The sequence below is a fragment of the Xyrauchen texanus genome, chromosome 45 (genome assembly GCF_025860055.1).
Source record: "Xyrauchen texanus isolate HMW12.3.18 chromosome 45, RBS_HiC_50CHRs, whole genome shotgun sequence".
NCBI lineage: Eukaryota > Metazoa > Chordata > Actinopteri > Cypriniformes > Catostomidae > Xyrauchen > Xyrauchen texanus.
The window spans coordinates 14,268,211-14,294,015 of NC_068320.1; the positions used below are offsets into that span (position 1 = coordinate 14,268,211).

At 37.5% G+C, this 25,805-nt stretch overlaps 2 protein-coding genes across 8 annotated transcripts in view; both read left to right on the forward strand.

Annotated features, from left to right (window-relative positions):
- LOC127637462 (DENN domain-containing protein 5B-like) overlaps nucleotides 1-15,009 on the forward strand; it is a 56,636-nt gene extending 41,627 nt beyond the window's left edge. For 4 of the 7 annotated variants that reach the window (XM_052118544.1, XM_052118545.1, XM_052118547.1 and 1 more), the window contains 13 exons: nucleotides 421-552; nucleotides 710-862; nucleotides 954-1,032; nucleotides 2,377-2,458; nucleotides 2,707-2,835; nucleotides 3,063-3,184; nucleotides 3,668-3,813; nucleotides 9,558-9,676; nucleotides 9,780-9,967; nucleotides 10,139-10,221; nucleotides 10,314-10,440; nucleotides 12,574-12,748; nucleotides 12,876-15,009. In XM_052118544.1, coding sequence (XP_051974504.1) covers nucleotides 421-552; nucleotides 710-862; nucleotides 954-1,032; nucleotides 2,377-2,458; nucleotides 2,707-2,835; nucleotides 3,063-3,184; nucleotides 3,668-3,813; nucleotides 9,558-9,676; nucleotides 9,780-9,967; nucleotides 10,139-10,221; nucleotides 10,314-10,440; nucleotides 12,574-12,748; nucleotides 12,876-13,059 — 1,719 coding nt within the window. In that variant the 3' untranslated portion in view covers nucleotides 13,060-15,009. Of the gene's footprint in view, nucleotides 1-420; nucleotides 553-709; nucleotides 863-953; nucleotides 1,033-2,376; nucleotides 2,459-2,706; nucleotides 2,836-3,062; nucleotides 3,185-3,667; nucleotides 3,814-6,936; nucleotides 6,979-9,557; nucleotides 9,677-9,779; nucleotides 9,968-10,138; nucleotides 10,222-10,313; nucleotides 10,441-12,573; nucleotides 12,749-12,875 lie in introns of all 7 variants that reach the window. The other 3 variants (XM_052118542.1, XM_052118543.1, XM_052118546.1) reach the window with 1 other exon arrangement.
- Nucleotides 15,010-16,819: 1,810 nt separating this feature from the next.
- On the forward strand, nucleotides 16,820-24,378 carry LOC127637548 (SIN3-HDAC complex-associated factor-like). Its single transcript, XM_052118650.1, has 6 exons — nucleotides 16,820-16,948; nucleotides 19,723-19,850; nucleotides 21,045-21,144; nucleotides 21,344-21,467; nucleotides 21,575-21,725; nucleotides 21,805-24,378. Exons 2-6 carry the CDS (start codon nucleotides 19,723-19,725, stop codon nucleotides 22,043-22,045), a joined length of 744 nt encoding a protein of 247 aa, XP_051974610.1. The 5' UTR covers nucleotides 16,820-16,948; the 3' UTR covers nucleotides 22,046-24,378.
- Nucleotides 24,379-25,805: the final 1,427 nt, after the last annotated feature.

Below are 25,805 nucleotides of genomic sequence, written 5' to 3' on the forward strand. Positions count from 1 at the left end.
TTTGTTGTGGAATATGTTTTGTGTATTTTTTAAGCATGCAGCAAACGATAGGCTATTAATTGGTTAACATTCCTGTATGTAGGCCTATAGCTTGATCAAATTATTTCAGAATCGACTTTGCGTTCCAATCGCGTCAAGGATCAGAAAGTGCACGTGCATCATCAAAAGTGGTTAAAAAAAAGTGCTTTTTGTTCTGCGCACAAGCCTATGGGTCGCGTCAAAAAAAAAAAAAAGGGTCCCTCTTGAAAAAGTTTGAAAACCACTGCTCTAAGGGGCTATGTAGATTTTGTCCCCTTTAATAAAAAGCAAAGACTTTAAATTCAACCTTGACAGTTACTTTATTTTAAGTGAGCCACATAATGTATTTGAACTCTCGTTGTGTGTGATCTCATATATGTCTGTGCCTTGATCTCTATTTAGAAACACATGCAGGAAGCCCGTAACCTGGGGAAGATCCTGAGACAACCCAAACTATCAGACCTCTCTCCAGCCGTCATCGCTCAGACCAACTGGAAGTTTGTGGAGGGCTTACTGAAAGAATGCAAGATGAAGGTCTGGATGAGTTTACCAAATAGGATCCAAACACAAGCTTAATTTCTGGTCTGGCTTTGTTGTCTCTTGCATTAATGAGACATTAGAGAGAAGGCAGATCAGAGAGAAAAAAGTCTGGCATGTTGTTTTTAAATGGTGTTTATTGGTGGATTCTTAGACCAAGCGTATGCTGGTGGAGAAGATGGGGAGAGAGGCTGTTGAACTGGGACACGGAGAGGCGAACATCACAGGGCTGGAGGAGAACACGCTCATAGCAAGCCTGTGCGACCTACTGGAGAGAATATGGAGCCATGGCCTACAGGTCAAACAGGTGAGGTTGACTCGCATAAATACTGGACAATGCATTGGTGCAACACAACCTATTGCTGGTAAGCATTGTTTTCTGTAAACTTTGTTTATAGGGGAAGTCTGCGCTGTGGTCTCATTTATTGCACTACCAGGCAAGAGAAGAGAAAAACGAACTGCTGTCCGAGTCGCCAGGTAAAGAAATCTTCCTCACACATACATACAGTACAATTACATATGCTGTTAAAATCGAGCTACTGCAGGTTTTTGCGTAATCAAGTTACAGTCTTCATCTGTCTGTCCAAGTATGCATGACACAATGCATAATCAAATATTTGACGTGTATCTTTCGGAGAACTAGCACAATGCCGAGGCCAATTGTGGTTTGATTAAATTGCGGTATACCCTTCACTAAAATCAGAGTTCTGGCAAACTCTTCATTGTCGCTAAAGGTTTGCTCCAGGTTCACCTCTACCAGTGAAGACCTTTGTGGAAAATTGCATGTGAAAATAATGAGTGGGAAATTTTCAGCAAGTGTACATTTACATTTAGTTATTGAGCAGACACTTTTATCCAAAGCGACGTACAAATGAGGAGCATAGCAAGCAATTTGTCAAAGAAAAGTCATTATCGCACTGCCAAGTTCTCAACGTGGTTGGAGTAGCATAGAAGCTAAATAGTTAATTGACCGCAGAGAGCGAGTTGGGACATAGACCTGGAGGAGTGAATTGCAGTAAGAGGGTGCTGTTCCACTGGCTGTCCTGAAGCCCAGAGTCAAAGACTTGAATTTGATGTGGGCAGCTACTGTTAGCCCGAGGAGTGAAATCAAAAGTGGGGTGGTGTGAGCCCTCTTTCGCTGATTGAAGACCAGATGCCCTGCTGCATTCTGGACCATCTGCAGTAGCTTAATCATTCTAGCTGGGAGGCTGGCCAACAGAGCATTACAGTAGTCCAGTCTTGAGATGACCAGAGCTTGTGCAGCATATTCAAATGGAAAAGGTCTGATATCTCTGATGTTGTAAAGTGAGAACTTGCAAGAACGGGCGGTTGATAGATGTGAGCTGTGAAGTTAAGCTGGTCATCTACCATCACTCCCAGGTTGCAAGCGATCCTGGTTGGCGTTAGTGCAGTAGTAGTTTAGTGTTGTTTGTCAGAACTCTAGATTTTTTTTGTAAGGGACATGCTGGACAAATCCGAGCTACAGTAGCTACAATCTTGGTCTGAAACATTGTACTTGTATGATTTTAGTGACATTTTAAAAAAATACATTTTTGTTTTAGTCCAAATGAAATGTAACTTTTAAAGTGCATTTAAACATACTTATAGAATTACACCATAAGGTCAGAAACATACTCTGGTAAACAAATGATCCCAAGAAAGCAATGACATGCGACCTCACGTCTAGCTAGCTAGATAGCTAGATGTGTTTATGTTGATGTAACTGTACATTGTTGGAGGCCTAACATTTCTACATTCTCCTCACAAAGGCGTGTTTAAGAGTAATAAAGCTTGTGTTTGTATGTGTTTCTCTCTGTACAGTGTCTAATGGGCAGGAAAGACGTAAGCTGGAGTCCAGTGTTGGCCTTCCTGTGTTACGTGTATCACTAACACAGGATATGAGGTGCGTTCACTGTCTGGGGACAGTTTAATGTTGTAAACCGCAGTGCATACAGGAGTGATTAATAATTCAGCTGGGTAATTTTTAAATGAAGATGATGTCTGTTGTTAACAGAGACCAATCGATGTACACCCACAATGTTCAGTTGCTTCTGGCCTTTCCAACCCACATATGCTCAATATCGCGATTGCTTTTGTTTTTGCTGTTTCTCTCTCTCTTTCTATCGTTCTTTTTCTCTTTTAAACTCTCAGACACATCCAGAACATGGGGGAGATTAAGACAGATGTAGGTCGAGCACGTGCCTGGATCCGTCTGTCTCTGGAGAAAAAACTGCTTTCCCAGCATCTCAAACAACTGTTATCTAAACAGGTTTTAACCAAGTACGATAGTTCACACACTTACAATCATACTCCAATTTACAGAGACTCTCTCTCACACACACACACACACACACACACACACACACACACACACACACACACACACACACATTGTTAACATAACAATTTGAGTGCAAAGTTGAATTTAAGTTTCAGTATTTCAGTACACACACGCTGACCTGTTTTAAGTAGATGCACCTGTTTTTAAGTATGTGATGTTCCCACAGGAAGCTGTACAAGCGTTATGCTTTCTTGCGTTGTGAAGAGGAAAAAGAGCAGTTTCTCTTTCATCTCCTGAGTCTGAATGCTGTGGACTACTTCTGTTTCACCAGCGTCTTCACCACCATAAGTGCGTCCCAGAGAAATAGACACACATACAGCTGTACAGATATGCAAACCAGGGCCGTGACCACCATAGACATTGAGGAAGAAAACATCCCCTGGTTGAGCAAAATGGGTTTCCAATTAGTTGATTAATTCAATAATTGATTCTTAAAGTTCTACATTTGGTCAGTCCCAATCTTGAGTATTTGTTTACTCTTGATTCAAACACACACACACAAATGGCAGAAAAACTGCATTTCTCTCCATCCATCTATCCATCATGTCCAGCTCTGTGTATAAAGACATTTCATTCTACTGATGGTATGAAGAGATGGAGAAGGATTGAGGCACAAAGAATTCATATTAATATGCTGTACATTTAAAAAATATATAGTTTAGGAACAATGGGAATATATTTTCAATCAGGCAGGAAATCAATATTTTATTGTTATGTATAATGCCCTGTTTACTGCCATACTGTATTTACACATTCTTTCTACCCCCCAAGTGATTCCATATCGAGCTGTCATCATCCCCATCAAGAAGCTTAGTAATGCCATGACGACGTCCAATCCCTGGTTGTGTGTTTCTGGCGAGCTGGGTGACTCCGGCATCTTGCAGATCACTAAGAACATTCTGGAAATGACGTTTGATGTGAGTGCGGTGACATCACACTTTAGATATCCTGGTCCATATTCACAATGGCTGAAACTGATATAGCTATTTATATTGAGTGTGGCACACGTTTTGTATTCCTGTTGGATGGTAAGAATGCAGACCTTTAAGATATCTGCTAACTATGATAGAGATTTAACAAAACTAAACATCATTTCAAGGAGAATGTGATGATAACAGATGATATTTCACATTTCATGACAAAATCGACATGAAAATGAGAAATTATATTTTGCATCAGGAAAGTTAACCCTGATTTTAAGAACATCAAGATTTTTTCCATTATTTTAATGACAATTAAGCAAATTTCCCCCAAAAATTCTCATTACTGTAATGCGTGCCATAATAGATGTTTTAATTTGGAGTTTTGTAATTCCCATTATTCTAAATGGTGATTAATCTTGATTAATTATAATTACATTTATTAGAATATTTGTCTGCATTAGAGTAAGAAACGGATAAATATACTTATTAAATACAATATTTTTATTTGTATAACAAATACCACTATGATGACTAAATACTTTACAATTTAAAAATATAGATTGTTCTTTTTGAACCATTACAGTAATACAATTTGTGTGGCATGAAATGTACTTGAATGTCATGAAAATAGTTGTAATGGTCCTAATAAATAATTTATTAATGGGTAGTTCACCCTAAAAATTACAATTCTCTCATCATTTACTCACTCTCATGCCATCCCAGAATTTCTGAACACAAAAAAAGTTTTTTAGAAGAATATTTCAGCTCTGTAGGTCCATACAAAGCAAGTGAATTGTGAACAGACCTTTTTGAAGTTCAACAAAAGCCAGCAAAAAAGTAATCCATGCAACTCCAGTGGTTAAATCTATATCTTCAGAAGTGATATGATAGGTGTGGGTGAGAAAAATAGATTTTAAGTAATTTTTTATTATAGATCTCTACATTCACTTTCTTTTTATTTTTGTGATTCACATTCTTCATGCATATTGCCATCTACTGGGCAGGGAGAATAATTTATATTAAAAACAAAGGACATAAATATTGATCTGTTTCTCACCCAAACCTGTCATATTGCTTCATAAGACATGGATTAAACCACTGGAGTCATGTGAATTACTTTTGTGCTGCCCTAATATCCTTTTTGGACCTTTAAAGTTCTGGCCACCATTCACTTTCATTGTATGGACCTACAGCTGTGGCCAAAAGAATTGGCAGTGACATACATTTTGTGTTTTGCTAAGTTTGCTGCTTCAGTATTTGTAGAATATTTTTTCACATGTTTCTATGGTATACTGGAAAATAATGATAAGCATTTCATACATTTTAAAGGCTTTTATTGGCAAAAACATTAAATATATGCAAAGAGTCAATATTTACAGTGTTGACCCTTGTTCTTCATAACCTCTGCAATTCACTCTGGTATGTTGGATATCAGCTTCTGGGCCAAATCCTGACTGATGGCGATCCATTCTTGCCTTATTAGTGCTCGGAGTTGATCTCAATTTGTGGGCTTCTTCTTGTCCACTTGACTTTTGAGGATTGACACCAGGTTCTCTATTGGATTAAGATCCGGGGAGTTGCCTGGCCAGGGATCCAAAATTTCAATGTAATGATCTCCGAGCCACTTCATTATCACTCTTGCCTTGTGATATGGTGCTCCATCATGCTGGAAAATGCACGGATCATCACCAAATTGCTCCTGGATCGTTGGAAGAAGTTGCTCTTGCAGGACGTTTTGATACCATTCTTTATACATGGCAGTGATTTGGGGCAGAATTGTGAGAGAGCCATCTCCCTTGGATGAAAAGCAACTCCACACATGGATGGTCTCAGAATGCTTCACTGTTGGCAAGACACAGGACTCATGGTAGCATTCACCTTTTCTTTTCCGGACTATAGATTTTCCAGATGTCCCAAAGAGTCAGAAGGGGCTTCATCAGAGAAAATAACTTTGCACCAGTCCTTTGCTGTCCAATCCTTGTACTTCCTGCAGAATTTCAGTCTGTCCTTTATGTTTTTCTTGGAGAGTAGTGGCTTCTTTGTTGCCCTTCTTGACACCAGGCCATTGTCCAAAAGTCTTCACCTCAATGTGCGTGCAGATGCACTCACACCAACCTGCTGCCAATATTGAGCAAGCTCTGCACTGGTGGTGACACGATTCCATAGCTGACTCCTCCTGGCGCTTGCTGGACACTCTGGGACATCCTGAAGCCTTCTTCACTGCAGTTGAACCTCTCTCCTTGAAGTTCTTGATGATCCAGTAAATGGTTCTTTCAGGTGTAATATTCTTTGCAGCAATTTCCTTGCATGTGAGGCCATTTTGATGCAAAGCGATGATGGCTGCACGTCTTTCTTTAGAGGTAAACATTGCGAACAAGAACACAATGATTGGAAGCACTTCTTCCCTCCTTTTATAGCAATCAGTCTGCTCTTATAATCCAATCAGAATGATAGAGTGATTTCACCTGACTAGTGCTCGTTCACACTTTCCCAGGTGCTGCTGATATGATTAGTGAAATGATGTTAGCTGCCAGGGCCAAAAAACTGTGAAATTTTGGTTTTTGTGATAAAGTAAATTTTTTGGCCAATGAAGCTTTGAAATGCATCTGATCACTAACAGAATAAAGTTATACACATCTGGAATGGCTTGAGGGTGAGAAAATTATGAGAATTTTCCTTTTTTGGTCTAAAAACTATCACTTTAATTATTTGATCAATAATTTTTCTTTGAACAAAATATAATTTCTTATATTTTCCCCCAATTATGACTGTGTTATGAGATGTGTTTTTGACAGGTTTCACTCAACAGTTGTTGGGAAATATGTTGTTTTGCATTGGCCTTTCAAAAGATTTTGTGGATTCTTTCAGTTCTGAAATGAATCACTTGATGTCCAGATTATGTTTTTTTTTTTTGCCAAACTGTAATGACTCGCATGTGTTTGTTATCAAAAAATCTCTCTCCTGTATATTTATGCGCTGCCAGTAAGCCAAGGAAGGAAATATTATAGTTAGCCCTGCCCCATAGTGGGAGTTGAGCCATGAGGAGAGCCAATCACTGCCATTTGTCTTGCTGTCAATCACCTATCGTGTTCTAACTCATTCTGTGTCCTCTCACAGTCTGCCTTTAGGCCTCACACGCACATCTCCATCGCCTACAAGGTTAGGTGCACATGCATCCATTTTATTCCTCCCTCTCTCTCCATCCATCTCTTCCTCCATATATCTGCTTGCCACTCTGAAATCTCCTTTTCATTTGTGTTCCTCTCAAGTCTGAAATTGTTTTAATTTTTTAATCTTAGTTTCATACAACAAATGTTTTTAATATGGCAGACAGGTAAATGTAGGGAAATGTTTTTTTAGACATAAAAAAAAAAATGTATCCACTGCAATCAGACAAACAGGTTGTCCCACCCCCCAATCTCATGCCATTGGCAGAGAGCTGTCTCCCAATTGTTTTGTTTTTTTAACTCTGTTAAAGTGATTAGTGTGATTTCTCAGGGCACCATTTATGGTATGCACGATTTTTTTTTTTTTTATGAGATTAACAGTTAAAATATAGCTGATTACAGATACAAATGTGATTATTTATATTAAATTATTCTCTTTGTAAAATAAAAACAAATCAATACAATAGCTTATAAAAACATCACCAAAGTGTATTTCAATGCATAGTAAAAACCTTAGACATGTATGAAACACATATAGGCCTAACCAAAATGGCCAAAGCGGTTAATAAAGAATATGAACATTCGCTAAACTGTGGGAAAACTGATTTAGAAAGCAATATTTGTTTTACTGTGAGCAAAAATATCATGCTGTAAAACTATAATGAAAATAGTATGCTGTAAAATCATTATGAACTAATTCTCCTAAAAGTGGGCTCACTTGAACAAAAAGGGGCCCCTTTTAGGAGAATAATTTAATATAAATAATCACATTTGTATCTGTAATCAGCTACAATAGCAAGTTCTGTGGTTGTCGATGAACTAATACATTTTCACATTCATTAGAATTAAAATTTCTTGTCGTGGTGTTTATTATTAATATAACAGATTCATTTATTCATGGATTTTGATTCCAGTGGTGGCTGCATAGGATTGTTTCCAATTTCCAATAACTCCAGAGCGTTGTAAAGTCCAAAAGTCAACATGTTTTGAAAAAGGATAGATGTAATAATTTCCAAAATTCACAACATGTATTTATCTAACGAAATATTCCGCCTCAATCCATGTTTGTTGGCGTTTAGACTTTCAAACCCATTTTCACTGTGGTGGAAAAAACTTGCTGTACACAAAGCGAGGCACGCACCTTCCGGGGCAGTCTAGCAGCTAATATATAATATATAGGCCTATGTATTTTTATAGTCTAGCACTATTATATATTACAAAAAAAGATCGTATTATGTAGGACTATCTCATGTCGCTTAGCGCTCCATTTAATCCATATTATTGTATTTTATTCAATAAATTTTTAGGGTGATGACGCCATAAAATATGACGACAGACATTAGAAGCTTCATTCTAAAACGTCAATAGAAGTTTCGAATGTAAATATGACATGACATTTGGTACAGTCTAACGGTCAGAATGACCACTATGGCCATTCTAGTAGTTCTAGACTTCCGGTAGTTCTCGTGTTAAATGCAAGTACAAGTCTATTGCTTGATTAGTGTCCTTTGGAAGATCAAAGCGTGTCTCAGCCATGACAGTATTACAAATGTCATAGACAGTAATGTCTTCGTATTGAAGGCCAAGTTTAAAATATATCTTTTGAGGGATCTCATTAATTCAGAAAAACAGAACAAAATATTTTTTCTAATGAAAAATTATCTCATAATTCTGAGATAATTAAGTCGTTAATTCAGAAAAACAGAGCAAAAACTTTTTTTCCATGAAAAATTATCTCGTAATTCTGAGATAATTAACTCGTTAATTCAGAAAAACAGAGTAGATTTTTTTTTTCTCAAGTGAATGCAATACACTTCCGTATGCCACAAATGCTGTTGAATGTTGATCTCAACTTGTATTGAACCCGGACCATTCCTTTAAAACTTAGATGATAGTAAATATCTGAAATACACCCCCTGGGTCTTTGTTTGTATAAGGGTGTTGTGTTCTGTTTACTATGGTCTAAACCAATTACAATGTACACTTTTACTGTCTTGGTGTGACCTTTTTTTTTTTTTTTTTATACTCCCTTTTTTCTCCCCAGTTTGGAATGCCCAATTCCCAATACTCTGTAAGTCCTCGTGGTGGCGTAGTGACTTGCTTCAGTCTGGGTGGCGGAGGACGAATCTTAGTTGCCTCCATGCCTGAGACCGTCAACCAGCGTATCTTATCACGTGGCCTGTTTAGCGCGTTACCGTGGAGACATAGCATGTGTGGATGCTTCACGCCATCCACCGCGGTATCCACGCCCAACTCCCCACACGCCCCACTGTGAGCGAACCACATTATTGTGACCATGAGGAGGTTACCCCATGTGACTCTTCCCTCCCTATCAATCAGGCCAATTTGGTTGCTTAGGACAACTGGCTGCAGTCACTCACCATGCCCTGGATGTGAACTCCAGGTGTGGTAGTCAGCGTCTTTACTCGCTGAGCTACCCAGGCCCCCTTGGTGTCACTTTTAAAAATGCAGCACAGACCCTCAGTTTGTGGGGTTGTTCAGTTATTGAAAGACAGTCACTCAATGTTTCTCTCGTTGTTATCTCGATCTCTGTATGTATGTGACTTACAGTGTCAGAATCTCGGAAAGCTGACGACAGTGCAACTGGGTCACGATAATTCTGGCTTGCTTGCCAAGTGGCTGGTGGATTGTGTCATGGTCCGCAATGAGATCACCGGACACACATATAAGTATGGCCTACTCTTATCTCTTTCCCTTCACAAATTTTCTCATTCGCTTTATTTTGACATTCCTTGTATGGTTTTGACATTATTCACTTGTTACGCTTTCCAGGTTCCCTTGTGGCAAGTGGCTTGGGAAGGGTGTCGACGATGGCAGTCTTGAGCGAGTTCTGATTGGTGAATTTGTAGTTCCGTACAACAATGACGAAGGTGGACGAGGGTGTAAAACTCCGCCTCTTCAGCGCTCACCTTCACAGATTCGGCGGATCAGCATCACATCACTTACGGGCCATGGAAATAGTGAGTTCTGCAGATTTTGTTTATTTTTTAAAAAAAAATCTGTTTTGATGTTGCTGTTTTGAGTTGATAAGACTCATACTAGTTAGTGGAAGTGTCTGCCCTGTTTTTCTATCATTATGTTTATTTCTATTCTTTGTTCTTATGGTTAAAAGCAATCTCTTCTCTCATTAGAACCAACAACAGTTCAGATACAGGAATCAATCGGCGAATCAGTGAACAACATTATAAAGCATTTCCACAAACCAGAGAAAGAGGCGAGTATGACTCATGATTTATGAATGGTGTCGCTCCATGTCTGCCATTGTCACTTGTTTTTAATCTGACATTCTCTCCGTCTTTACTTCAGAGGGGTAGTCTTACAGTTTTGCTGTGTGGAGAAGGTGGACTGGTGTGGGCCCTGGAGCAGTTCTTCCATCATGGATTTCGCACAGCTCGACTGTTTCAGAAGAATTTCTTTGTGTGGGACTTCATTGGTAAGCTTGACATTTTTCTTCAACTGTGAGAGAATAAGAGGAATGGAATTCATTTAGAGTTACTTTATTCTGTTAGTATTACTGCCTTGGTTCGAGTTCACTAAACGTTTATACTGTTATTACTGGCCATTTTTAAAGTTATTACAATATTATTACAATCTCTATTTCATAATATGACAATAATAATGTGTACTATTTCGTTATCACTGCTCATATATTGTGTTGTTCCAGCCACAACTTCTCAGGTAGTCCTGGTATTGAATTACCCAAAAATGTTACATGGAAAATTCTTTCTTTCTTTAGCTTAGGACACGTTGTGCCCACTTGAGTTTTTAGTGGTAAATTCATAACCTTTGAGTCTTTCTAATGGAGACATTGAAGCAATTGTGTTTTCTGATATGGGATAGCAATTCTCTATCATCATTATTACATTTTGTTTAAAACATATATGGAAAAAGTAAATGGAATATGATTGGATACAAGGTCAGAAATTAAAGGAATATTCCAGGTTTTATACAGGTTAAGCTCTATAGACAGCATTTGTGTCATTATGTTGATTTACCTCATTTCCTTAAAAAAATTATTCTATTATAGTCCAAGTTATACATATCTTTGCATTAAATATTTCTTTATTTTGTTTTAAGAGTAAGGGGTAATAATTTTAAATCTTGAGAAAATGTATTAATAAATTGGTTAAATTGAAGCATTTGACAAATGGATGGGACACAATTTATGTTTTAAATGGTCAGAAACAAATGGCCTCATGCAGGGCTGGCCTTTGGGGGCCCTAAGCAGATTTTTTAAAATGGGGCCTCCCTACATACAAGTACACCTATCCAACACAACCAACATCAATAACTAAGAAAGTTTTAATTGTGCAAATAAACAGGTCTATTTATTCAAAATCAAAATGCAAAACTATCATCAGCTCAGGTATATCTACTACAGATGTACAAAAAATAAAGAAAATAATGTTTACAACAAACAAACACATCACATGCACAAATTAATAAATATATTTAATGAACTTAAGTGGAAATTAATAAGAATTAAATTACGGTATGGTAGGCTACAGTAGATGATATTTACACTTGCTGTAAATAGTGGCATATGTTATTTGCATACTGGTGTATAATAAAACCTTATATAAATTAAAAACATCAGTGTATGAAGTAGTATTGTGACTTAAACCTTCAGGATATAAAGCTGGAACACGAACAGTTGGTACTGATCCATGCTTGAGAATCAAATTTTTTTTAAATCTTGCTTTATATTGACACTCATTCACAAAGCAGTCCGTTGTAAAATGATTTGCACAAACATACACACATTTTTGTATGTTTTGGGGCACATTTCCTTCAAGAACAAAACTTGTCCACTGCGTCTTCAGTGGCTCTGATGCCGGGAGTACATGAAGACTCTTATGTTCACTTTTACAGCCAACAACAGAACACTTATGATGCTTACGATGCTCAGACATTATTCTTCTCACAGTTTGTCCGTAAGAAAATGGTGGACTGTGTGTAGATCACTCAGGGGAGGATCTATGATAATAGGGTGGAATCCGTCACCAGTCGTGGGCGAGGCCTGCTCTAATGTGACGTCACTTTAGAGCAGAAATGAAAACCGTTCATTTTGACACTGTTTTTGATTAATAGAAATATAAGAAAGAGTGGGTGGACTTTTAGCATTGTAGGGTGGTTGTGTACACACACTGCCGACTCACATTTATGTACAAACACCATGTAAAAGTGAATTTAGCATAATAGGTCCCTTTAACGACATCACTGGCAGTGGGAAGAAACGCACTTGTTGTGTCACATAATGGTACTTTACTTTAGCGCGGTGTCTAATGTCACCACATCATATGATATAGCTGGGCTGTGTGCCCAGTGATATTGACACTTATTGCAAATAATTATTTGGCTATACTGAACCCGTATTAGGGGGGCCCCTGGTGGCCATGGGATATGTTGTTAATAGCCAGGGCCGGCACTGCCCTCATGAAGGAAAAAATGCCCTTGAAACTCATATCCTAAAATATAGAAAACAAAACAAAAGTGTCAATGTTTGGGTTATGCTGAGGGTTATTGCAATATGTGTTTTGTTAATGTGTGTGTTTGTGTTGTACAGAGAGGGCAGTAGCCTGTTTGGAGAATCCAGATCAAACTGGAGATTTGCAAGAAACACCAGAGCCTCTTGGTCTGAATTGTGAATCTTTTTGTCGTTACGTCAACGGCATCAACAATACACCACGCAACATTGGCAAAGATGGCAAGTTTCAGCTGCTAGTTATCCTTGGGGCAAGGTAAGTTGACGCACCAACATAAAAACATACATTTCTTGGAGTAAATTCTTATGTTTTAATTCAAGCATATAAAAGTCAGAGCCAATAATTCTTAAGATTGTCTACATGTGTATTCCACATTCAACAGAGACCGATTGTTGTCACAGTGGCTCCCTCCACTGGCCGAATGCCCTGTGATCACACGGATGTACGAGGAGAATGCATTGCTGCGAGACAATCTTACAGTCAGCTCTCTCGTTGGTGTCCTGCAAACACTCAATGACTTCCCCATCACACTGGAGACCTCACTAACGAAGGGCGTTGACCTTTAACTTCTCATACTGAGATCAAAGTCAGAATCTGCTCTCTGTTTTATCATCTCTGGCCCTCTCTTCTGCCACCCTCAGGGCCAAAACGTCTCTAAAAATGGCTCAGCCTTTGCTGACTGGACAAAGACTAGAGACTTCTCCATATGACTGTCACCTACATCCCCAAAGAAATGAGACTCTGACCTTCAGAAAGGTGTTTTGTAGCAGTATTTTGAGTTCTTTTGAACTGAAAGCAGTGTTAGCGGCATATTTGAGTTTCAAATCTGTGGTCATTTCTGGACACATTTGTCTGTGAGAGCGTGTGAAAATGTAGTCGTATTCTTTAGTGCGTGCTTCATATTATGTGCCATCTTTGGAAAGCACTGTAGGAAGCATGTTTTTGGCAAAGTTACTCAAGATGACAAGCATTTGTGAATGGTTTAACCACTACGGAGCCTCAGTACTGACAGATGATATATGTCCTATACATCCAATAATGGTTTTATTAGAGGTTCAACAGGCAACTCTGTTTGAAAATATTTGAGTTTATCTGTCAATTTAAACTCAATGTCTTTATGTTTAAAGTAATGCTATCCATGCTTTGATTTTCAGTCAATATCTAAGGAATATTCTGTCAGCATAACAATGAATAGTCCAAACCTGGTTATCAATTTGAAACATTCTTTATAAATGGTAATGTTTAATGAAATTTAAGAGAAAATGGACTGAAAATGGACTAGAAAAACAGTACTGTATGTGTTACAAGATGTGTTGATGTCTGATAGTGTGTGTGTGTGTGTGTGCATGTGGTTTATCAGATTAACACTTTGGGAATATATGTTTATTTTGCCAATGAGTATTAAGTTTCATTCATATACTTTTGTGTACATTTTATTTAGAGAAACACAGAAAATCAACATAAAAGCAATAACACACCACTTTAAGAACCAGTGTGTGCAGTCACATGTACAGTTATAAAAGTTTGAAATAGAGTAAATTGCCTTTCTCACTTAAATATTAATGAGCAGTTATCTGTGGGGTGCTTCAAATAAAATAAACCCCTACCATTTAACACTAATTGAAGGTCTTTGAAATTCAGCATATTACGTTGTAAATCCATGTGTAATTACTGCAGACTTGCACATCTCTTACAAGTATTGTCCTTAACCCTGTTTATGTTCTTTTATGCCTCCATTTTAAACGCTACAACTATGTTGAGAGAAATTAAGTAGGATTTACAGATGAAGACAGTTGTTACAGGTTGTCTGAGAATCACTTTTTTTCATCGCTGCATAATATTAAGTTGTAATATTAACATGACTCAGTATTTGATCGAGCTGTTTATCACTGATATTATATCACGTATTCAACCTGTGTATTTTATTTCTTTATTTTATAAGGCTATTTATTTTTTGAACAGTACTTTCATGACACTGGTTTATGTTTGGACTGAATCTTGGGGTTAATTATGCAGTAATGTGTCACTGTATCATTTTATTTTAGTAAATGAGTTCCATCTTATGTGAGTATCAACCTAAACGTTTTATGCCCCCAAATTTTCTGAAATCAAAGAGAATCCTCTTGCTGGAAAGGTGAGGAAGCCACGGGAACTGTCCCTTTTGTTTTTGCTGCCATTGCATGCTACATGTTTTAGATCGTGGAGAAGTATTGTCGCTGTAAATGAATTAGTTCCTCTCATGGGCTCTTTTATTTCTATTCAGGACCCATTCAATTCTGGTTGATCTGTTGTTTTTCCTGTATGAGAGCAAACAATACATTTTTCCTTATTATGAAAAGCTCCCTGTGTATAATAAGTGGATGCATTCATCGGTTTTGTTGTTTATATCTGTAAAGCAACTCATTAAAATAGCTCAGTATGTCCATACTTGTTCCCTCAGAATCCTTTTGTCATTTTGTGAGCAGTTGTTTGTGCAGATAAGACACTTTCTTACATTAAGGTGAATACAAGTAAAGTTGGACACTTTCTGATCGTTTGCTTTAGCGTCGTTTTTAAAATATGATCCAAATGGCTACATCAATGTCATGCTAGTTTTAGGATGGACGTAATGCTGATTTTTAATAATGGAAGAATATACATTATGATAGATGGTTTAGCTTAAAGGGATAGTTCACCCAAAAATGAAAATTCTCTCATCATTTACTCACCCTCATGCCATCCCAGATGTGTCTGACTTACTTACATGTGCAGAACAAAAACAAAGATATTTAGAAGTATATCTCAGCTCTGTAGATCCATATAATGCAAGTGAATGGTGACCAACATTTTTAAGCTCTAAAAAGCACAAAGTCAGCATAAATATAATCCATATGTCTCCAGTGGTTTAATCTATGGGTGATTCTCATTTCCTAAATTGTGTATCCTCGTTTCTTCACTCCTCTGTCCTTCAGCCTGTGACCTGGAAACCAATCATAGTCTGCCATGATGAAGGACGTATCAATTCTCTAAATGCACTGTGAGGATCAAGGAAGCTTCCCCGGGGACGTTTGAGTGAGGAAACGCAGGAGCATCCTATGCAGTAGACTTTTTGGTCGAAGCACCTGATGCACATATTAATTCTCCTCCGCCTTCACATCTGACGCAATAGTTTTAATTCATGTATCACCTTTCCAGTATAAATAAAACATAATTGACGTACTGCAACAGTGCGTCCTGAATTATTTTGATTTATTATGAATATATTAAGGAATACAATTTCAATGACATAATGGCAAGCGAGCCAAGGTACTGCAGCTGCACCAAAACGTGCTCTGAAATGACGTGTGAGTGAGAATCCATCTTGCTTTGATTCCTCCGTCCTCATTTCGTTTCCTTGGATCATATCCAAATATGGTGGAGCTAGGAAGCAAGGAAAGGAAACGAGGATGTACAATTTTAGAAATGTCTTCTGAAGCGATCCAATTGTTTTTGGGTGAGAATGGACCAATGGACTCTTTTTTTTTTCTTTCTTCGCTGTACATCTTGCCATTGAAGTCTCTAGACACAATCATGATTTCAAGTTCGATTACACTTCTTAGTGCTTGATAAGTGTAAAATAAGAGCTTGAAATCTTGATCCCCAAGGAGACCGCTGATGTCAAGATTCATAGTAAAAAATTTGTTACATTTGGGTCTGTTCTCACCGAAAAGGGATTGTATTGCTTCAGAAGACATGGATTTAACTACTGGAGTCTTATGGATTACTTTCTATGCTGCCTTTATGTGCTTTTTTGAGCTTCAAAATGTGGTCACCATTCACATGCACTGTATGAAATTACAGTGCTGAGATATTCTTCTAAAAATCTTTTCATTTTCATTTTTGGTGAACTATCCCTTTAATGAGACACCATAAATCCCCCAAACAGAATTGTGATTCTTATGGACTTTCGGAGTCTCCAAGCAGACAGTTACAGCTCCTTCAACATATATTTAAATTGTCCGGAAAACAACTGGAACTATTTTCATTGTTAAATATTGTAGACGAAGCTGTCGACATGTGCTCATGGCTGACGGACACGGACCAAGAAGAATGGCTTTTCGTTCCGACATCTGCTCTCCTCTTGTTATTGTAGTAGCTCGTAACTCCGCCTACTGGGGGCGGGGGTCGCAGGCCACGAATTTGAAATGACTGCTGCCCTAGCAACCGGACCCACCCACGTTTCCCGCGTAATTTTCTCTTCCATATATGGGCAACAGAATGCAGACGCAGTCGAACGTCAGCCGCGTATGCAAATGAGTTTGATTGAAGAAATTCAAGAAAATGGTGGCTGGACGTCGGCGCATGCGTAAACATTTTTACTATACTCAGAAAGTGAGGCGTCCCTGGTAGTGGCGCATTGTTAAATGAGTAACATTTGTAACGCTCGTGACTGTTGGATTTCGCTGTGCGATCTGAATATAATTGCCGCATGTAAAGGTAAGACAACATCATTTCTTAAAAGTAACTTACCTGTTTCATACGGCTACAAAATATGTCATATTCGCCTTTTGAGAGGCCTCATTAAGAAGTTATGTGACAGTGCGACGCCCCGGTGAAAGCTGTCGCATATTAATCACAAGAGCACCGTAAAACGAGCGTTACTGAAATTGCTGCAAATTTCACGGCAGTGTAAAAGCGCGCGACAAGTTCAGTATTTACACTTGAGGAAGATGATCATACGGGGCATCACATATTAGGGCGCTCATATATTTAGCTGATGATAGCTAATAGGTGTTGGTACTTCTCTGTATGCATTACATATGTCGGAACCGTCAACCTTCGGCATTTATAATACATAGACTGGCTCAAAACTAGGTTTATAAACTATGCTACAGAACACATATTATAAAGAAGTAATAATGACTAGTGCAATGCACATTATTTCAAAGCAAGTTCTGCCGTTTCTACTCGGTTTTTTATTAACTTAACGATGCCCAACTCTCCATCTGACTGCGTGTGGTCTCATTCTGTTGGTGGGTGTGTGTTTCAAAACAAACCCACATTTAACAAGCTAATCAACAACGCGTCTAAACTTCTGATTCACTTCAAGTAATTGCGCACGGAGTTAAACATTGTTACAACGATTAAAGCGCCCGTTACTGTTGTGCTACTGTTTAAATGCGGTGTCACTGACGCATTTAAACGTTGAGCGAATAAAATCAATATTTGATTTTTACTATTCTGATGGACTCTTTTAAAGTGTCCCGTCAAGAAAAAACGGCCAAGCATGTTTGTGTTTTTGCGCTCAAATCTTTTAAACAAAGTTGTTGCATGGATTGCATGTGTTTACAGTCTCGAGCGCAAAGCATGGAGTCGCACGAGCCACTGACGCAGAGTCGCGCGGAAAACAAAGAGCAACGGTCGTGCAGTTCGTCTACATTTAACCGTCTTTCCTCTTTGAGCGTCACTTATATCAGAGAAAGCACACGAATGTATTGTTCTCGGAGAACAAGAACAGTATATGAGTCAAACTGCGGGGGAAACATGCTGAATGTGTCTGTTTAAAGACGCCGTGTGGCGTGCCATGCTTCCGCGCGAGCTTGTGGGCGGTGAATACGGAGAGAATCGCGCAACATTTAAAAGCAGTGTGTGAACGGTCGCACATTTAAACATAGATAATGTCCTTTTGATTTTACTGAGATAACTTTAGAGGAGACATTAATCCGTGTTATTAGCACTTTTCGGTCCAGGTTTTCGCTATGGAATCGCATTACTTGCACCCATTTTCCGCCCCTCCTCTCCGCTGAAACGCGATGCCATGTTTGAATTGCGTCAGAGGCAGTTCAACTCTCGCGCTGCGAAACTATTCTGGATGCATCATATATTTTGCATAAAGTAGCATCCACTGTTTTTTTTTTTAGCAAAAATATGAAACGGATATTTAATAATAAAAAAATATATATGTAGCGTGAAAATGATTTTCCAAAGGTTTCAGAATGTCGTGGAAGGAAGCATCCTATTTAATGACATCTTGTAACATATGAATTTGATGCCTTGCATCTGTCACCGATCTGTGTCACTGTGGAGGCCACTAGTGTCCGGCTCCATCAGCACCGAGCTCATATAAGACCGAACACAGTCCATTTAGCTCCCACTGACGTGATGAACGATAACCCACATTTAATATCTCTCTCTCTCTCTCTCTCTCTCTCTCTCTCTCTCTCTCTCTCTCTCTCTCTCTCTCTCTCTCTGTCTCTCTCTCTCAGGTATGTATAGGAGTTATGAATTCTAAAAGTAAAAGAGACACCATAAGACATTATAGAAAACCTGCGTTCAAATTAATTTGTGTATTTTTGTGCCTTCCAAGTACAACACTAAAATTTGGAATTAGGCACCATTGTCATTAAAAATAGAAATTAAATAAGACAAAGATTTTGAATGCCTCTTAAAAGGATGTGTCACCTTAAAATAAAATGTCTCATCATTTACTCACCCTCATGCCATCCCAGATGTGTATGACTTTCTTTCTTCTGCTGAACACAAAGATTTTTAGAAGAATATTTCAGCTCTGTAGGTCCATACAATGCCAGTGAATGGTGACCAGAACTCAGAGGGTCTAAAGCACAAAGACCCCTTAAAATTACTCCATAAGACTCCTGTGGTTAAATCTATATCTTCATCTTCAGAAGCGAAATTATATGTGTGGGTGATCACTTTCCTTTATTAATTGAATCTCCACTTTTGACCAGCAACAACCAGTAGTGGCTGAATGTGAAAGCGAAAGTGGAGATTTATAGCAGAAAATGATTTGATATCATATTGCATCAGAAGACACTGATTACGCCACAGGTGTGTTATTGATTACTTTTATGCTGTCTTTATGTCCTTTTTGGACCTTCTGAGTTCTGGTCACTCTTCACTTGCATTGTGAGGACCAACAGAGATGAAATATTCTTCTAAAAATCGTCATTTGTGTTCTGCAGAATAAAGGCAGACACATCTGGGATGGCATGAGGGTGAGTAAATGATGAGAGAATTTTCATTTTTGGGTGAACTGTCCCTTTAAACGGTTTCCAGTAGTGTTGCTTTAAGGGGCTTAGAGACTTAGGCCTATATAGTCAGGGGGCCCAGAATGCCTATACAGCCCCGGTTATATGTAATTGTGATATGTTATCTGTTTAGAGAAGTATAGAAAAATGTAAAATCAGTGTACAAACAGAAGAGTTGTTTTACTACTACTGTTGTTTCTATCCCTGTTTTTGTGGTTTCAGATGTTTGGGTTTCATAAGCCGAAGATGTACCGTTGCCTCGATGGATGTTGCATATGCAGGGCAAAATCCTCCAGCTCTCGATTCACTGACAGCAAACGGTATGAGAGAGAATTCCAAAGCTGTTTTGGGTGAGTTGATTATTCATTATTGGTTTCTTTACTTAAATTTAGTCTGTCTCCTGCTCTCGCGTCTATACTACTCTAGCTACCTTTGGAACTTGGTAGTGCAATGCTGCAGATATTTTTTATTTTTGGGGTGATCGGTGCGGCCAATTAATTGGCCGATATTTAGCCATTTTGCAATTATTTGCCTATAACCGTGTTTACTTGGCCGATTAACAGAAGTGTAAATTTTCCCTTGTCAGTTCTGTAGATCAGTAGATTTTTCAATGGATAGATAACCCTTTCTATTTTCAAGGTTTCTTTTTCAAATTTGAGTATTGTATAAAATAAGTGTGCAAAATTTGTGGCATAATGTTGATTAGCACAAAAATGTATTTAGGCTCGTCCCTCTTTCTGAAAAAAAAAAAAAAAAAGCAAAAATCTGTTGCATAATGTAAAATAAGTAACATTTAGGAACTTACAATGGAAGTAAATGGGGGGGCCAATTTTACAACTTTGTTTCCTTGGTGACATAAATCTGTAAACCCTGAAATGGCTGTAAAAACAACATTTTGCAGCTCAAATAATCCAAGAGTTTTAACAAGAATTTATATATGTGCTTTTATAAAATTATAAGCTTCACATTTTTGCCTTCAAACCCTCCTAAAATTATCCCCATTCACCTCCATTGTAAGTTCTTTACTTTAACTCTTATTGTATTTTTTATTAATTGTTTTTAAAGAAAAGGAGGGACGAGTCTAAATTGATTATTGTGGTCATCAACATTATGCCACAAATACTGTCGATTGAGCTTAACCTTTATTGAACACGGAATATTCCTTTTAAATTGTATTACGTTTATCTGCATTTATATCGGCCAACATGATCTCCACATATCGGTTTCGACCACTAGACTTTTGAATGACAAATTCCTTATGTCACTTATTTGTTAGTTGCTTTGGATTGAAGCATCTGCTAAATGACTAAATGTAAAATGTGTGTGGTTCATTCCTAATAGCATAGCAATAACATCTGTCTGGTTTAATTACAGTGGTTACAGAATGTGTATATCTGTAGTAGAACATTTAGTCTTTTGAAAGACAATGAATTTTTTGAAGGGATATAATAATATTGGTGTTAGTCTATTCCATGAGAGAAATGTAGTAATTTCCATGCATGCTGCAAGTTTAATAACTATGTGATGTGGTATACGTTTTACAGTTTAGGTGAGACTCGCTCAGGTGAAATCTGTAATGCTTGCGTCCTGCTGGTAAAACGCTGGAAGAAGCTTCCTGTTGGTTCCAAGAAGAACTGGAATCATGTAAGCTCCATTTAGATGTCCCACATTCTATGCTCCCAATTAGGCTGTGCACTTACACACACCTATACAGTACTCTCATATATATATGTGTGTATAAAGTTACATATAGTCACATCGCAATTGATTAAGCTGACTGTGTATAGAAATATACTACTTGTAGTTCTCAGTATGGCCTGAAGATTTTTATCATTACAAACAGGTGGTTGATGCACGAGGGGGGCCCAGCCTGAAAACTACAGTAAAATCAAAGAAAATCAAATCCCTGTCCAGACGGATAAGACCGAACCAGATAAGCCTGCTTCAGAAAGAACTAAAAAGGCACAGTAAGTAACGACAAGACAATTCAACAGACAAAATAACATATTTCAATTGAAAACAACATGTAAGGGTTCTTTACTTGTTCCTGATTATATCATCTTTTTGTCAACAGATTCTGACGCTCACAGCACTACCTCCAGTGCCAGCCCCGCCCAGTCACCCAGCTACAGTAACCAATCAGATGAAGGCTCTGACTCTGAGCTGGCTTCTGGCTCTGCCCGCTCACCAGTCTTTTCCTTCTTGGACCTGACATACTGGAAAAGGTATTTAAACCTATTTATGTGTATGACCTTTTTTGTTGAAATGAAAGGGAGTTAATTCTGTCAAACCCAATCTCTACAGGCAGCGGGTATGCTGTGGCATCATCTATAAAGGTCGCTTTGGGGAGGTGCTTATTGACCCTCATCTTTACAAGCCCTGCTGTCAGAAAAAACAGGAGCAAGAGCAGGAGGAAGAGGACGAGGGTGACCTTGAGAAGGAGGAGGTGCAGAGCAGTCAAGAAATGATTTCTTCCACTCAACCGCAGTCACCTTTCTCTTCTCCCCAAATCAAAACGGAGCAAGAAGTGGATGAGGAGTGGTGATGTCGTCACATTCCCAGAGTACTGACCTGGCATTCTTAGGAGGCCTTTGAGAGCGAATGAGGTCAAAATTAAGCCTCCTACTCTCGAAGACATTCCTTCAAATTGCCTTCAATTCAAGAGCAGCTGGATCCTTGTTTGTCTTTCTCTTCCTTTCTTTCTTTTTTGTTAAGAATTTGCCTTTTTTCAGTTCCTTTGCTGTCCAATCAATTTGCTGTTTTTTTTATTTATCGAACTGAACTGGTGTCCATGCTATTTCAGTGTGGATTTTGTCCACTCCTTTCTTTTTCTTTTTAAACTATTTCCATTTTCTTTCATCCAACTCAAACACAAAATGCTGGATCTACATACATCATACATAGAAATGTAGTGAACAGACTTGGATAGTGACTACAACCCATATGCTGTCACTATTGTACCCAAGGCGCACAATCACCATTGTGCTCGTCCTCTGGGGTGGCTGTCTGTGCAGTTAGTTAGTCTAAAGTATTCTAGCAAAATTAAGATGGAAATGTTCTACCATTCTGCTGTGATAGAGCCATACTATTATAGGGAAGCCTTTGATCCTTGCTTTGCGTTATATACATGTATAAATAATTTGTCTCTGTATTGTTATGGCCTGCCCTCATCCATTTATCTCTAGGTTTGGACTTGGGCTAAACGCATAACACTGATAAGACAGCATTTCTGTGTTTCTGAGATGGACTAGGTATGGCCAAACAAAATGATACCTGGCCATCAACACAGGTCTTGTATTCAACGTCCTTATGTAAATATTTTTTTGGACAAGATCAGTGTCAAGCATGAACGCTAAGGAAACTGTTGTCTTGATGGGAATCCGCATGAATTTTGCATGGCCTTCTAAGAAGTTCAAGATTATTTCATTTTTAAAACCTTTTGTTTTGCAACAACATTAAAAAATTTGGGCAAATTTTGAGATGGTCCCAATATATATTTTTGTAGATAAATAAGTAAATAAAAGAACAAAAAAAGTGTTTAAATATTACAGGGCTTGCGTTTTTTTTTTAAATTTTTTTAAGAATGATATTTTCAATTTAGACTCATTCAAAGCCAAAAAGCCCAACGTTTCTGCTATTTATTGCCAACTTGTATACATGTGTTCATATACCTCCTCTCTCTCTGCCTTTAATACAGTGTACACTCATTGACAGATACTACTTCAATTTGTTTGTCATAAGAGGGTTAAACATGAGGTCTAATTGTTTTAGTCATTGTACTTTTTCTTTGTTTGGTTTGATGAGAATATTTTACTGTTTGTTTGGTTGCTTTTTTTTCTTCAGGGAAAGCATGATCATATTAATTTGTATGATTTGTTATCGGGAAACTGAAAAGCTTAACCGATGTGACCAATGCAACCAATGTAAGCTTGTACATATTCATTATAATTTACCTGTCTGTAATAAGCTGTTATATAATATACACGCTAGGAGTAGTCATACTATATATCCAGGGTTTTCCCTATGGTCTAGTAGACCTGTCCTAATGATTTATTTTTTTTGTTTATGATAAAGTCTTGGATTGTTTAAATTCCGTTGTCTCTCACAAACTTCTGTTTAATTCCAGGGGATGGCACTATTTGAGCTCACAAAGCAGCACTCAATTGCACAGTAATTTCATTACATTCTTTGCGTGTTTTTTTTTTTTTTTTTTTCAGCTCAGTTTTTAAAATGATATTTTGATGGTGGCAGCTTGTGCCATCAGCGTGAAAATGCCATGTCACAGAATGACATGAACAGTGACAGTCTTGTGGCAACATTTGTTTAAGAGAAGCTTTGAGGCACTTAAATGTGGATTCCTCTCATATCATCTCTTATCACGGCATGTTAAGGCGCTATTTGTAAATATTCCAAGACGTGTAAGACTGAACAGTTATGATAAATACGCTTTTGTCTTATTTATTTCATATTTATTTGCAATATTTGTCATGTGGTTGTTACTTTAAATCTCATCATATATATTATTATATATATATATTTTTTTTTACAGAGGACTAACCTGTCCTAACACTGCAATATGGACTAAAAAAAGCATTTACACAATATCACAAATGGTAGCCCAGGACAACATTTTGTAGAGAACTTCAGGAATGGACAGCTATAAAAACATACTTTTTTGTGGATACTACGTATGTTATTATTATCTTAGTTTAAGGGTTTCTAATGCCCATGTGATGCCTTTTTTCTTTTTTACTAGTCCTTTAGTGGTAGTGCTACAGGCATGTATGGTAGCTATGCACTTTGTAATCACATTACTAGAGATATATGTATTTTTTTACATATTGTTCTTTTTACTTGTTCCTTAATAAATGTAACTTGTGATGGTTACACTGTGTGAATTTGTGTGTAATAGATAGCATAGATGGCAGTTCATGTGGTACCTTGTTCTTTTATCAGGTCTGGCTAGGATGGGCCAATCACAGTCATGTATTAATACTGGATGAGGATTTTTTTTAAATACTTTTATTGATAATGCAGTGGAGGATTTTCATTCACAGGCATGAATCCTTGCAATGATCTGTTTTGATTAAAAATAGTATTCAGTGTAAAAATGTCGCAAAAGGGAGATTTATATGCGAATGCAGGAATAAAACTTAATGTCTCACAAGACACAGTCAGTGGCTGACAACATGTGCAATTTTGGACTGTAACCCACACAAAACTTTCATTTGATTTTAGAAAACATGAAAAATATAATATATCACATAAGTCATATGTGGACTCTTAAAGCCTAATGTGGGTTAGTTAAAGGTGTCCATAGAAATGATCGGTTGTTTTTTTCACGGTGAGGAAAGCAGATGAGCAGGTAAGAATTGTAATTATCTGAAAGGGTTAGTGTTATTCTTAAACATTTATTCTAATGCTTTTTCTGTTTCATATGATACACAGTGTATAAATATTTCAGAGTATGCAATTAATATCATTGTCTATTTATCTGTGTATTCATTTGACCTGTTACACCATTTCATGTAGTATTAAGTCAATTGGAAAACATTTATTCACATAAATGATGCGATCAGATGTAGTTGTGTACACTCTGTGGGGTTTTGAAGCAGGAACAAAAAATGGTTCAAGGAACAAAAGCAAAAAATGGAAACGAACTAAAATTTTAGCAGAATGTAACCAAAAACTGGAATATTTGTTTTTTCAATTGTTCTGGAGTGAAAACATAATTAATTTTGTTCTGATAATTTTTCATGAAACTGAAGGCCAAGGGGTTTATCACAGTATAGTTTTGGAATTACACCACTTCCTGTTGTCCAAAAAACAATTAAGCATGTGTTTTGAATCTGAAGGAAACTGCTGCATTACACATTTCTTTGCCTAATAGTTCATTGTAGATGTTGTATTCTGTGAATGAAGACCTTTTTAACAAATATATATAATTATATAATATATATAATACATGCATTAGATGTAAAAAGTTAATTTCTCAGTTGTTTCCAAGTCTTCACTGAATTATTGTTAGATATGGTGCATTAATACAGATTTGATGCTGTCGGGTTTTGACTCAGAAGCACATCTTTAATTAAAATTTGACTTAAATGTTAATTAACTGTATGCTTGTTCGGTTTCTATTGTGATAAATTGCTAATTTTTTGTTTATTTTGAGGCAAGTGGCTAATTATGAGCTTGTTTTTCCAGACCAGATTGCTTGCTTCTCTTGTTAGATCTGGCAACTCTGCATAATATATTAGGCTTTTTTTCAGAGAATGTGTTGTTTATATGTGTCTTAATGTATTGGC